The sequence below is a fragment of the Pan paniscus genome, chromosome 18 (genome assembly GCF_029289425.2).
Source record: "Pan paniscus chromosome 18, NHGRI_mPanPan1-v2.0_pri, whole genome shotgun sequence".
NCBI classification, from domain to species: Eukaryota; Metazoa; Chordata; class Mammalia; order Primates; family Hominidae; genus Pan; species Pan paniscus.
In genome coordinates, this window is record NC_073267.2 from 22,795,605 (window position 1) to 22,808,538 (window position 12,934).

Here is a 12,934-nt window from a genome sequence, read left to right on the forward strand (position 1 = left end):
CAGTGCTAAATAAGGTGTACACATGGACATAGAGTGTGGAATGACAGACACTGGAGACTCCGAAAGGTGGAGGGGTGGGAGAGAGGTGAACGATGAGAAAGTACTTAATGGGTACCATGTACATTATTCGGGTGATGGGTACACTAAAAGCCCAGACTTCACCATTACTGCAATATATCCATATAACATAACTGTACTTGCGCCCCTTAAATTTATACAAATTTTTAAAAGGAAAAAATGGAAGTGTTCATCTATGTACCAACTTAAAATCACCTCACGCACCACTAGTGTTAAATCTACCACATGTGGGGAAACTGTGTGGTATGAATTGGGTTGAGGGCGTCCCCAGCAGGCACAGAAATTGGGTTGGTGCCAGGTTCTTAATGCCCAGATCTTAATTAGAGAGCCCAAGTCCGTTGTAGGCCTGGAGCAATTCAGACACAAGGCAAAAAGAAAGTACATTTGCCTATGCCTTGTAACGTCTACACCACCAGCCTTTCTGAAACTATTGTGCATACGAAGTCATCCCAGGATCTTGTAAAAACACCGATTCGGATCCAATATGGGACCTGGAGTTCATACATTTCTAATCAACTCCCAAATGATATTGATGCTGATACTGTCGGTTTCCCAACCAAGCAACGTAGCAAGGTACGAAACTCTAAAGTCCCTAAAGGGCAGGGACCACGCCTCTCGCGTTGGCATAGTGCCTGGCTCAAGGCACTTTCTGGGTTAACACTAGCTGAGGACCGGAGTGAACGCCCCCGCCCCAAGTCGTCACATGACTGACTTTCTCCAACTGCCGGTTTCGGCTCACATAACACACCTACTATCCAAAACATTTCTATTTTCCTAGCACAAAAACTATAGCTAAGTTTTAATATTCTATGTAGCCCCAGCCTAGGACGTAAATTCCACGAGACCAAAAGCCTTGTGATGATTCTCCCAGGTTGCTGACCCTCCCGGTGTGTCCCGGGCCTGCTCTGGGGGACACAGCGGCGAATACGTTGAACGAGGCCCCTGTTTCACGGAGCTAAAGATCCAGTAAGGACTTCACCCAGCGAGAGGCAACTACGCTGGGCTTCGATACCCAAAACCTCTGCAGAAAGGTGGAGTGGCAGGAATCTCCTGAAGCCTCCAACGTCCAGGAACGCGGAAACCCAGGGCCTCCAGTGCAGGTGTCACCCCGGAGGGCGCATGCGGAGTCCCAAGAGAGGCGCGTCCCATTGGACAATCCCGAGAGGAAGAGCCCAAGATAGCGGGGGGAGTTGTGACAGGCTGCTGCAGACGTACTTAGAAAAGGGGTGCATACTGGATATTCAGGCCAGGAGAAGAACGCAAAAAGCAGTGACGTACATTATTCTCTGCATATTTACTTGGGAAATTGTGCGTCTCCCTATTCTGAGTCTTGGAGGAATTGGACTGGTCCAACCTTATAAAGAGAGCAGTAGAGCGCGGCAGTATAGAGAGTACCTCACGAAGGGGACGTGGGAAAGTGTTAGCGGGGAACGCTGGGAAACTCCCGGCCTCCGCCACCATCTTGCTTTCCTTTAATCCGGCAGTGACCGTGTGTCAGAACAATCTTGAATCATGAAGCTACTAACCAGAGCCGGCTCCTTCTCGGTGAGCTCAGGTGGCGGGTTTGGGAAAGGGCTGGGGAGCAGTGTGTCGACAAGGTGATACGAGGCGGAGGTGTCTGGTCTGGGGTCTGGGCCTTGGGATTCGGTCTGCCCTTCAGCTGAACCCTGCGGGCCAAGTGGGCTGCAGACTGGGTCAGGCTTTGGAGGCCCAGCTCATGCTGTGAGCACAAGAGACCTAACACCGGGAAACCTGAAGAGAGGGGCAGGACGTGAGAGCGGAGTTGAAGCGACTCCCTGGAGAGACTTCTGAAGGTCACTCCGGTACTCAAGTGCTGGAGAAAGAGACCGTGAAACCCAGGGGGAGCGGGAGGACGGCGCACTTAGCCCCCCACCTTCACTTTATCCGCTGCAGCCTCTGCTCCTTGGTTTATCACGGAGCGTCAGTTTCCCCAGCGAATAAAAGTATAAGAAAGGAGCTAATGCAGATAGAACACTTATTACAGTACCTGGAACTTCATTGTTAAATACTATGGTGTCTTAGTAGTCTAACGTTGCTTTTCTTGATCGTATGTTAGACGGTTCCTCCAAGACGTCTCTGTTTGTCCTCAAAAGCTCCTTAATTAAGTTTCCCCTTCAATCCTAAATTAAACATAGCTGTCACTTGGGGAAAACTCACACATCAGGGTTATATCACTGTGGGACAGTGGTTATTAAGAGGGCTAAGGGGGAACACTTAAAAAATCATAGCGAGGGACAGAATGCCCCCAGGGAACCGGTGGCGATGTTTGGAGACATATTTCGTTGCAACAACTTGTAAGGAGGGTGCTATTGGCATGGAGAGGCCAGGGATGCTGCTAAACTTCGCCTTACAGCAAAGAATTATCTAGCCCCAAGTGCCAGTAGTAGTACCTGTGTTGAGAAACCCCCCTAGATAGAGATGCAGAAGACCAGACCTGGGCATGGAATGTTCTTATGCTTTATGTTTACATAAATGTGCTGTGGGCTATATCGATTTAGGCTGTAATTGCATTAACCTTCCAGGTATACCTAGACACACCAGTGATTACCCTTGGAGGGAAGCACGGTTAGATTGGCAAAAGACCCCAAAATTTCCTTCTCCATTCTATTTTGCAACAGAAAAAGCTCAGAGAAAACAGTTGGAGAGGCCCAAAGTAAACAAATTGCAGTAAACTTGAAAGCAATTATTTATGTGTCTAATTTTAGCACTTTATATAGGAGAATAAACTTAGATATATCTTGTTATTAGAACAAAATAATTTAGAAAATTGCATGACAGTTACTAGGATAATTTGCTGATTTGAATGGGACGATTAAGAAGCACATTACAGGCCAAGCGCGATGGCTCACACCTGTAATCCTAGCACTTTGGGAGTCAGAGGCAGGCGGATCACTTGAGATGAGGAGTTCGAAACCAGTCTGGCCATCATGGTGAAACCCCGTCTCTACTAAAAATACAAAAAAAAAAAAAAATAGCCGGGCGTGGTGGTGGTGGGTGCCTCTAATCCCAGCTGCTCGGGAGGCTGAGGCAGGAGAATCTCTTGAACCCAGGAGGCGGAGGTTGCAGTGAGCCGAGATCGCACCGCTGCACTCCAGCCTAGGCTCCTAGGCGACAGAGCGAGACTCTGTCTCAAAAAAAAAAAAATTACCAACAAAGAGTTACTATTTGGGCACATTTGGTTGGAAAACACCTAAAATCTCACTTGGTAACGGAATTATAGATTATTCATATTTGAATTGCTATGCCCATATATCTTAAAAGTTTACTTTTTGGAAAATTATAGGCCAAAATTACAAAGAAGGTTAACTATACCATACCCAGCAAACTAAATTGATGACGATAAAGTAAAGCTAATTGTAATTCATAACTGAAAAGCAGTACTAAAAGCAAGTGATGACCAGCAGCCAACCTAGTACAGCACTAATGATGTACAACAAACAGCCTTCTGGACAGCACAGAGTGGAGGCATTGCAGACTGTGCAGGGATGTCCGGGAAACTCCAGTGAGGAGGTGTTCATTGGGTCTTGGGAGCACCAAATTTTATTCACTCATCATCTCCTCTAATAACCTCATGAACTTTAGTCATAATCAGAATGATTTGTATGGCATTGTATAACATTTGCCGAAACAAACTGAATAAAATGAATGCATTTTGGGTCCATTATCTAATATTTAATGGGACCCTTTTACCCTACCAGTAACTGCATTTTATATATTGAGAATCTGATGTGGATGAAGCCATTGTTAATCTCAGGATGACATACATGTCATAAATGTTTTATTTAGTCAAAAAAACTAAGACCTTTGGTTGTGTGGTCTTAATACAGCACACAAGAGTGAAGATACAATGGAAAATATTGAGGGCTTGGAGGAAGTTGGTATATACTTTGTCTTTTTCTTTTTTTTTTCTTGAGACGGAGTTTTGCTCTTGTTGCCCAGGCTAGACTGCAATGGCACAATCTCGGCTCACTGCAACCTCCGCCTCCCGGATTCAAGTGATTCTCCTGCCTCAGCCTCTCCAGTAGCTGGGATTACAGGCATGCGTCACCACGCCCCGCTAATTTTGTATTTTTATTAGAGATGGGGTTTCTCCATGTTTGTCAGGCTAGTCTCGAGCTCCTGACCTCAGGTGATCCGCCCACCTTGGCCTCCCAAAGTGCTGGGATTACAGGCGTGAGCCACCGCGCCCAGCTAGTTTGTCTTTTTTAAAGGTTACTAAGATGATTAAGGAGATGAAACCATTTCATTTGGAAAATAGACTGAACGGATGACATTCATTGGGCAGATAAAAGAAGCAAGAAGCTGAAACCTATAAAAGGTTGTGGACACAGGCCAGGTGTGGTGGCTCCCACCTGTAATTCTAGCACTTTGTGAGGCCGAGGCGGGTGGATTGCCTGAGCTCAGGAGTTTGAGACCAGCCTGAGCTATGGGGTGAAACGCCATCTCTACTAAAATACAAAAAATTAGCCAGGCGTGGCAGCATGTACCTGTAATCCCAGCTACTTGGGAGGCTGAGACAGGAGAATCGCTTGAATCCAGGAGGCAGACATTGCAATGACCCGAGATCGCCCTGTTGCCCTCCAGCGTGGGACACAGAGCACGACTCCAACTCAACAAAAAAGGTTGTGGATGGGGTGATCTGACACTTTTTCAAAAAATGCCAAAGCTTTAGAACTACACAGAACCATGAAACTTTTATAAGGTAACTGAAAGATAAGAAAATACAGTGATTCTTTACATCATTTAAAAAATAAGCATCAAGAACTCTATAAATCACTAATAAATAGAGGTTTAAGAATGGCTTGGGTAAACTGGTGGGTTAGTAAATCCATAATAAGTTATGCAGCTAGGCAGGGTGCAGTGGCTCACGCCTGTAATTCCAACACTTTGGGAGACCAAGGTGGGCAGATCACTTAAGATCAGGAGTTCAAGACCAGCTTGGCCAACACAGTGAAACCCCATCTCTACTAAAAAATACAAAACAAAAACTAGCTGGACATGGTGGCACGCGCCTGTAATTCCAGCTACTTGGGAGGCTAAGGCAGGAGGATGGCTTGAACCCAGGAGGTAGAGGTTGCAGTGAACTGAGATTGCGCCACTGCACTCCAGCCTGAACGACAGAGAGACACTCTGTCTCAAAAAAAAAAAAAAAATGTTATGCAGCTAAATCCTCCCATGGAGGTGGTTATTGCTCCTTCCACCCCCGAACACCCTCTGTCGCTTGGGTACCCTAAGATACCATGCTTTTATGTAAAGCACTGTTCTTGTGAGAAATACGTGTAACCTGTGTTTTTTATGTTTAGAGATTTTATTCCCTCAAAGTTGCCCCCAAAGTTAAAGCCACAGCTGCGCCTGCAGGAGCACCGCCACAACCTCAGGACCTTGAGGTTAGTCCCACTAACTTGCTCGCTGGAAGCTATACATGCCTTACTCTCCTTGGTAATACGAAGACATTCGTTATATCTCTACTTTATTTTAAATACAGTTTACCAAGTTACCAAATGGCTTGGTGATTGCTTCTTTGGAAAACTATTCTCCTATATCAAGAATTGGTTTGTTCATTAAAGCAGGCAGTAGATATGAGGACTTCAACAATTTAGGAACCACCCATTTGCTGCGTCTTACATCCAGTCTGGTGAGTATCTTCACTTCCTCAAGTGTTTGGAAATGCTGTGGTATCTTGGTCCTGTGAAAAAGAAAAACTAAGATCAGTGTCTTTATATTTTGATTCCTTGACCTGCCATAACAAATTACCACGGACTGGGTAGCTTAAACCAAATAAGTTTATCCTGTTACAGTTCTAGAGGCTAGAAGTCCAAGTCAAGGTGTCTAAGCCAAGCCAAGATATCAGCAGGGCTGTGATCCCTCTAAAGGTTCTAGGAAGGCACAAATCCTCCCCTGCCTGTTCCTAGCTTCCAGCAGTTGCCCACAACCCTTCATGTTCCTTGACCTGCAACTGCATCACTGCAGTCTCTGCCTTTGTTGTCACATGGCCTTCCTTCTGTCTGTGTCCACATTTCCTCCTAATAAGGATACCAGTTACATTAGATTTAGTGCCCACTATAATTCAATATGATGTCATCTTAAGTACTTAAATCTGCAAAGACCTTATTACCAAATAAAGTAACATGCAAACATTCTGGCTGGTCATAAATTTGTGGGGGAACACTGTTAAACCCAGTACTGTCCCCTAATGTAAAATGAGAAACCACAAGATATTTGCCACAGAGAAGCACTAAATTAGTATCCATATGAATGTTGATGTTAGAGCATAAGAAATCAGTAAACAAATTTTTAACAGGAAGTGCCGCAAATTGAAAGAAAATTAACTCTTTTTTTCCCATATACAAGTCTCTTTCAGAATAGACTAATGAATCCAGTAAGCTTGTATTTGACAGTGGAAATTTTACATGAATGTACTTAATGTAAAAATCTATACTTAAGCTTTTTGTTGAGCCTTGTTTTATAATTCTTAACTAAAAAGGATGCAGGAATTTAGTAAAATTCTTTTTAAATCTGCTCACAACAGATTTTGATATAGTGTGATGTTTGGCAAACTTGGCATTGAAAAGCTACAAAGATAATCATTCTTTCTTTTTCAAGACGACAAAAGGAGCTTCATCTTTCAAGATAACCCGTGGAATTGAAGCAGTTGGTGGCAAATTAAGGTTTGTTAAATAAGTAATAGAAAATAGTGAAAATGCCAGAAAATATTCAATTTTAAGGGAACTTTTCTCTGTTATCAAGGAGGTTGAGGATTTCTTAAGCAACACAAGAAGAAAAAGACTGATGAATTTGAGTACATCAAAATGTAAAACATCTTTATGTCTTAAAGTAAAAATTTAAGTAACTGTCTGGGAGTAGATATCTGCAATATATAGGCATACCTCAGAGATGTTGCAGGTTCTGTTCCAGACCACCACAGTGAAGGGAATATTGCAGCAAAGCAAGTCATAGGAATTTTGTGGTTTCCCAGTGCATATAAAAGTTATGTTTACACTATACTGTGGTCTACTAAGTGTACAATGACATTTTGTCTTGGAAAAAAAGTACATAACCTTCATTTTAAAATATTTTATTGCTTTAAAAATGTTAACAGTTATCTGAATCTTCAGCAAGTCATAATCTTTGCTGGTGGAGGGTCTTGCCTCCACGTTAATGGCTGCTGACTGATCAAGGTGGTGGTTGCTGAAGGTGGTGGTGACTGATAATTTCTTAAAATCAGACAACAGTGAAGTTTGCTGCATTGATTGACTCTTCCTTTTGTGAAAGACTTCTCTGTAGCATGAGATGCTGTTTTTAGCCATTTACCCACAGAACTTCTTTCAAAATTAGTCAGTCATCTCAAACCTTACCACTTTTTTATCAACCAAGATTATGTAATATTCTTTTTTATCATTTCGACAGTGTTCACAGCATCTTCAACCAGGAGCAGATTCTATCTCAAGAAACCACTTTGTTTGCTCATCCATAAGAAGCATCTCCTCATCTGTTCAAACTTTATCATAAGATTGCAGCCATTCAGTCACATCTTCAGGCCCCACTTCTAGTTCTCTTGCTACTCCCACCATAGTTGCAGTTTCTTCCCCCTCTGAAGTCTTGCCTCTCAGGGTCATCCATAAGGGTTGGAATTGGCTTCTTCCAAACTCACGTTAATGTTGATACTTTGACATCCTCCCATGAGTCACAAATGTTCTTAATGGTGTCTAGAATGGTGAATTCTTTCCAGAAAGTTTTTTAATTTACTTTGCCCAGATCCATCAGCGTCTTCACTATCTGTGGTAGCTGTAGCCTTACAAAATGTATTTCTTAAATAATAAGACTTGAAAATAAAAATTACTCCTTGATCCATGGGGTGCAGAAGGGATGTTCTATTAGCAGGCATGAAAACACTGTCAATCTCCTTGTACATCTGCATCAGAGCTCTTGGCATTGTTGTAGTAATAATTTGAAAGGAATTTTTTTTCTGAGCAATGGGCTTAAAATATTCAGTCAACCATGCTATAAACAGATGTACTATCATCCAGCCTTTTTTGTTCCATTTACAGAGCATAGGCAGAGTAGATTTAGCATAATTCCTAAGGGCTCTAGGATTTTGAGAATGGTAAATGACCTCATCCTAAAGTCACCAGCTGCATTAGTCCCCAACAAGAGTCAGCCTGTCGTTTGAAGCTTTGACGCCAGGCATTGACTTCTCTAGCTACGAATGTCCTGGACGGCATCTTCCAATGTAAGGCTGTTTTGTCAGCATTGAAAATCTGTGGTTTAGTGTAGCCACCTTCATCGATGATCTTATGTAGATCTTCTGGATAACGTGCTGCAGCTTCTATATTAGCATTTGCTGCTTCACTGTGTACTATTATATTAAGAAGATGGCTTCTTTCCTTAAAGCTCATGAACTAACCACGGCTAGCTTCAGACTTTTCTTCTGCATCTCACCTCTCTCAGCCTTCATATAATTGAAGAGAGTTAGGGCATTGCTCTGGATTAAGCTTTGACTTAAGGGAATACAGTTTGATCTAATCCAGACCAGTAAAACTCTGTATTATCAGCAATAAGTCTGTCTTGCTTTCATATCATTTATGTGTTCAGTGGAGTAGCACTATTAGTTTTCTTCAAGAACTGCACTGGTGCAAGAGGCCTAGCTTTTGACCTGTATCCGTTTTTAACATGCCTTCCTGACTTCCTTAGAAGCTTAATCCTTTCTAGCTTCTGATTTAAAGTGAGAGACATGAGACTCTTCCTTTCACTTGTATACTTAGGGGCCATTGTCGGGTTATTCATTAGCTTAATTTCAATATTGTTGTGTCTCAGGAGTAGGAATATCCAAAGACAGGGAGAAAGACTTCGGGAGCAGCTGGTCAGTGGAACACTCAGGACAGAAACAGCATTTCTTTTTTTTTAATTACTTTATATTAAAGACAGGGTCTTGCTCTGTTTCCCAGGCTGGAGTGGAGTGGTGCAGACATACCTTATTGCAGCCTTGAACTCCTGGGCCCAAGCGATTCTTCTCCCTCCGCTTCCCAAGTAGCTAGGACTATAGGCACATGACTCCATGCCTGGCTAATTTTTTATTTTTTGTACAGATGGAGGTCTCACTATGTTACCCAGACTGGTCTTGAACTCCTGGCCTCAGGTGATCCTCTCACCTCAGCCCAGCATGCTGGGATTACAGATGTGAGCCACTGCACCCAGCCCAGATTTTTTATATATTGTGTTGTCAGTGGTAAAGATGATAGAGAATGTCTCATTCTGCTGATAGGAGTATAAATTGATACAACCACTTAGGAAAGAATCGAGGAATATCTGGTAATATTGAAAAACCCCACAGTTTTTAATCACATTCACAAAGGTATTCTTTATAAAGACTGGAAACGATCTAAGTGTCCATCTTTAGGGAAATGGGTAAAGTATGACAGAGTCATGATGAGACCACTATACAGCCATTACGGAATGAACTAGATCCATACATCAACATAGCACAACTGAAGGGCAAAATAGAGTGTGAACAAGCAAGTTTCAAGATTTCTTTAAGGTATTTTAATTTTTTAAGCAGAAAAATACTATGTAGTGCTTATGATTGTGGTTTCCAGAGTGGGAGAGAGTGAGGGAATTGGTCTTGGAAGGGTGCGAAAAGATCTTCAACTTTATTTGCCATTTTAAAAAATTGTGGTCAAATGTATATAACATAAAATTTATATATATATATATATATATATATATATATATTTTTTTTTTTTTTTTAGACAGTCTCACTGTGTCGCCCAGGCTGGAGTGCAGTGGCATGATCTTGGCTCACTGTAACCTCCGCCTCTTGGGTTCAAGCGATTCTCCTGCCTCAGCCTCCGTGGTAGCTGGGATTACAGGCGTGCGCCACCATGCTTGGCTAATTTTTGTATTTTCAGTAGAGACCATGGTTTCACCCTGTTGGCCAGGCTCGTCTCAAACTCCTGACCTCAAGTGATCCACCCACCTCGGCCTCCCAAAGTGCTGGGATTACAGGTGTGAGCCACTGCGCCCGGCCCAAATTTATCATTTTCTTAAGTGTGCAGTTAAGTGGCATTCAGCAACCATCACCAACATTCAGCTTCAGAACTTTTCTATCTTCTCCCACCTGAAACTCTGTACCTGTTGAACAATGGCTGCTCATTCTCCCCTCCCCTCAGCCTTTGGCAACTGCCATTCTCTTTTCAGTCTCTACAAATTTGACTGCTCCAGGTACCTCATAAGTAGAATCATACAATATTTGTCCCTTTGTGACTCGCTTATTATCCTTAGCATAATGTCCTCAGGGTTCATCTGTGTTGTAACATGTGACCAGATTTCACTCCTTTTAAGGTTGAATTACTTGCTGGTTTTTAAAAAAATTTTGAATTTTAGTTGGTTAATATGTGGAGTTTTGTTATATTATTGTTCGCACCTTTTATACTTCAGAAATTTTCTTTCCAAAGGAATTGGTTGATATAACAGAAGATTATAAGGGAAAGCTTACTATACTGATTCAGATGATTTACTCTAGTTTATTTTCCGATTCAGTGTGACCGCAACAAGGGAAAACATGGCTTATACTGTGGAATGCCTGCGGGGTGATGTGTAAGTACCTGTGTGTGTTTAGGACTTCTGCTTTGAAAGAAATACTAAGCTGCTCACTTCTGGTCTTTGTAATGCGTCATTATGACCTCTGACTTCCATTTTGGATTATTGTTCATAAACTGCTCAAAAACACTGCTTACCACAAGACCTAAAGTTTCACATTGAGAGCATTACAGCTATGTAGAATCTCAAATGTTGGCTTTACATTTTTGACTCGTAATTCTTATCTCGATGTCTTCTGTAGTGATATTCTAATGGAGTTCCTGCTCAATGTCACCACAGCACCAGAATTTCGTCGTTGGGAAGTAGCTGACCTTCAGCCTCAGCTAAAGATTGACAAAGCTGTGGCCTTTCAGAACCCGCAGACTCGTAAGTACATTTCCAGATCACATTTGATTCTAAGATACTGGGTTTTTTAGAAGATCAATTTATAGAAGAAAAAAAATTGCTGTCAAAATTTATTTTTTTATTTTTATTTATTTATTGTTTTGAGACAGAGTCTCACTCTGTCACCCAGGCTGGAGTGCAGTGGCACGATCTTGGCTCACTGCAACCTCCAGCTCCCGGGTTCAAGCAATTCTCCTGCCTCAGCCTCCTGAGCAGCTGGAATTATAGGTGTGCACCACCACACCTGGCTAATTTTTTGTATTTTTAGTAGAAACAGGGTTTTGCCGTGTTGGTCAGACTGGAGTTCAGTCTTGAATTCCTGGCCTCAAGTGATCCACCCACCTCAGCCTCCCAAAGTGCTGGTGTTACAGGTGTGAGCCACCATGCCTGGCCAAATGTTTTACTCCTTGAATTTGAAAATATCTTTTTCAAAAATTTGTTATTTAGATTTATTATTCTTTTGTTTCTAAACATTTATAATCATTTTTCATGTTTGATGGTAAGTAAATTGTTTGTAAGATCCTAGAAGTTTTTCCTGTTTCCTTCCCAATGTTTTGTTTTTGTTTGTTTGTTTGTTTGTTTTTGAGACAGGGTGTTGCTTGTTGCCCAGGCTGGAGTGCAGTGGCACAATCTCACTGCAGCCTGAACCTTCTGGACTCAGGTGATCCTCCTACCTCAGCCTCCCGAGTAGCTGGGACTACAGGCACACACCACCGCACCCTGCTAATTTTTATTTTTATTTTTTTATAGAGATGAGGTCTCACTCTATTGCCCAGGCTGGTCTCGAACTCCTGGGCTGAAGTGATCCTCCCACCTCAGCTTCCCAAAGTGCTGGGATTACAGGCGTGAGCCACTGTGCCTGACCCCTAGTGATTTTTAAGAGTTGTTTTGCTTACCCCAAATCCTGCACCAGTTTATTGCTGCTGCTATTATTGCTTACTGTTGTATTGCTATTATTGTTTAGCCATCTCCTCTTTATTGAGTCTTTCCAAAGTAAGTAACTTAATTTTTTTAATAGGAGTCTTTTTTGCATTCATATTTTATGTTTATATAATGTCTAATATAATCTTGACAAGTACAACTGGTAATACAAGTCTGTAAGCAAGCGCCGCTGACTCTTGGGAGTCATACAACTTCTGGTGGGAGCAGAAATGTGCAGGAAGAGCAGAAATAGCTCAACTCAGTGGCTCAGCATGGGACAGGCTCCCCTCCACATGCAGGCCTGGGGACTGATGTTATTTCATGATGATGCTTGGTGTCACAGAGGAGCATGATCTTTGTTGCTCAGGATTTCTACTGAAGAAATAGATAGAATAGTACAATTTTAGAAAAGATGACCTATGTGTCCAGAGTGGCTTCTTCCCCACTGGCGGCAGTGAGGCACCAGCCTGCATCTATTCTGCCTGAACAGTTACTGTGTAGTCTCCTGGCTGATGTCAGCCTCCAGGTTTACATCTTGAGTCCATCTCCCACACGGCCATTACAGTGATCCTTCTGACGTGAAAGTAAGCCTTCTTATTATCTATGGGATAAAGTCCAAACAGCATATACGTATATGGCCTTGCGTGATCTTACCCCAGCCCACTTCTCTTACTTTATGCTCTACCCTCTTCTCCTTCCAGCTGCAATTCCCATTTGAATCAAATTATTGTTATACTTTATGCCTTTGTTTTGTCTGCTTCCTGTGACTAAAATGCTGTTCCCAAATGATTTCCCCTGGGAAACACCAGCTCATTCTGTAAGATGGATCCCACATATTACTTGTATTAATTGTTTTCCAATTCCCACTGCCCTTGCCTTGTACCTCTACTGCACTTTTGACACACTGCCGACATTGCACCCATAATACTTTATT

The 12,934-nt window shown here is 42.4% G+C and overlaps 1 protein-coding gene across 1 annotated transcript in view; it reads left to right on the forward strand.

Moving 5' to 3' along the window:
• The first annotated feature begins 1,484 nt into the window (after positions 1–1,484).
• The window catches only part of LOC100972888 (cytochrome b-c1 complex subunit 2, mitochondrial), a 30,022-nt gene continuing 18,572 nt past the window's right edge, over positions 1,485–12,934 (forward strand). The window contains exons 1-6 of the mRNA XM_003807825.6: positions 1,485–1,623; positions 5,403–5,486; positions 5,585–5,734; positions 6,703–6,767; positions 10,636–10,692; positions 10,937–11,061. Of these exons, the coding sequence (XP_003807873.1) occupies positions 1,591–1,623; positions 5,403–5,486; positions 5,585–5,734; positions 6,703–6,767; positions 10,636–10,692; positions 10,937–11,061 (514 nt within the window). The 5' untranslated portion in view covers positions 1,485–1,590. The remainder of the gene's footprint in view (positions 1,624–5,402; positions 5,487–5,584; positions 5,735–6,702; positions 6,768–10,635; positions 10,693–10,936; positions 11,062–12,934) is intronic.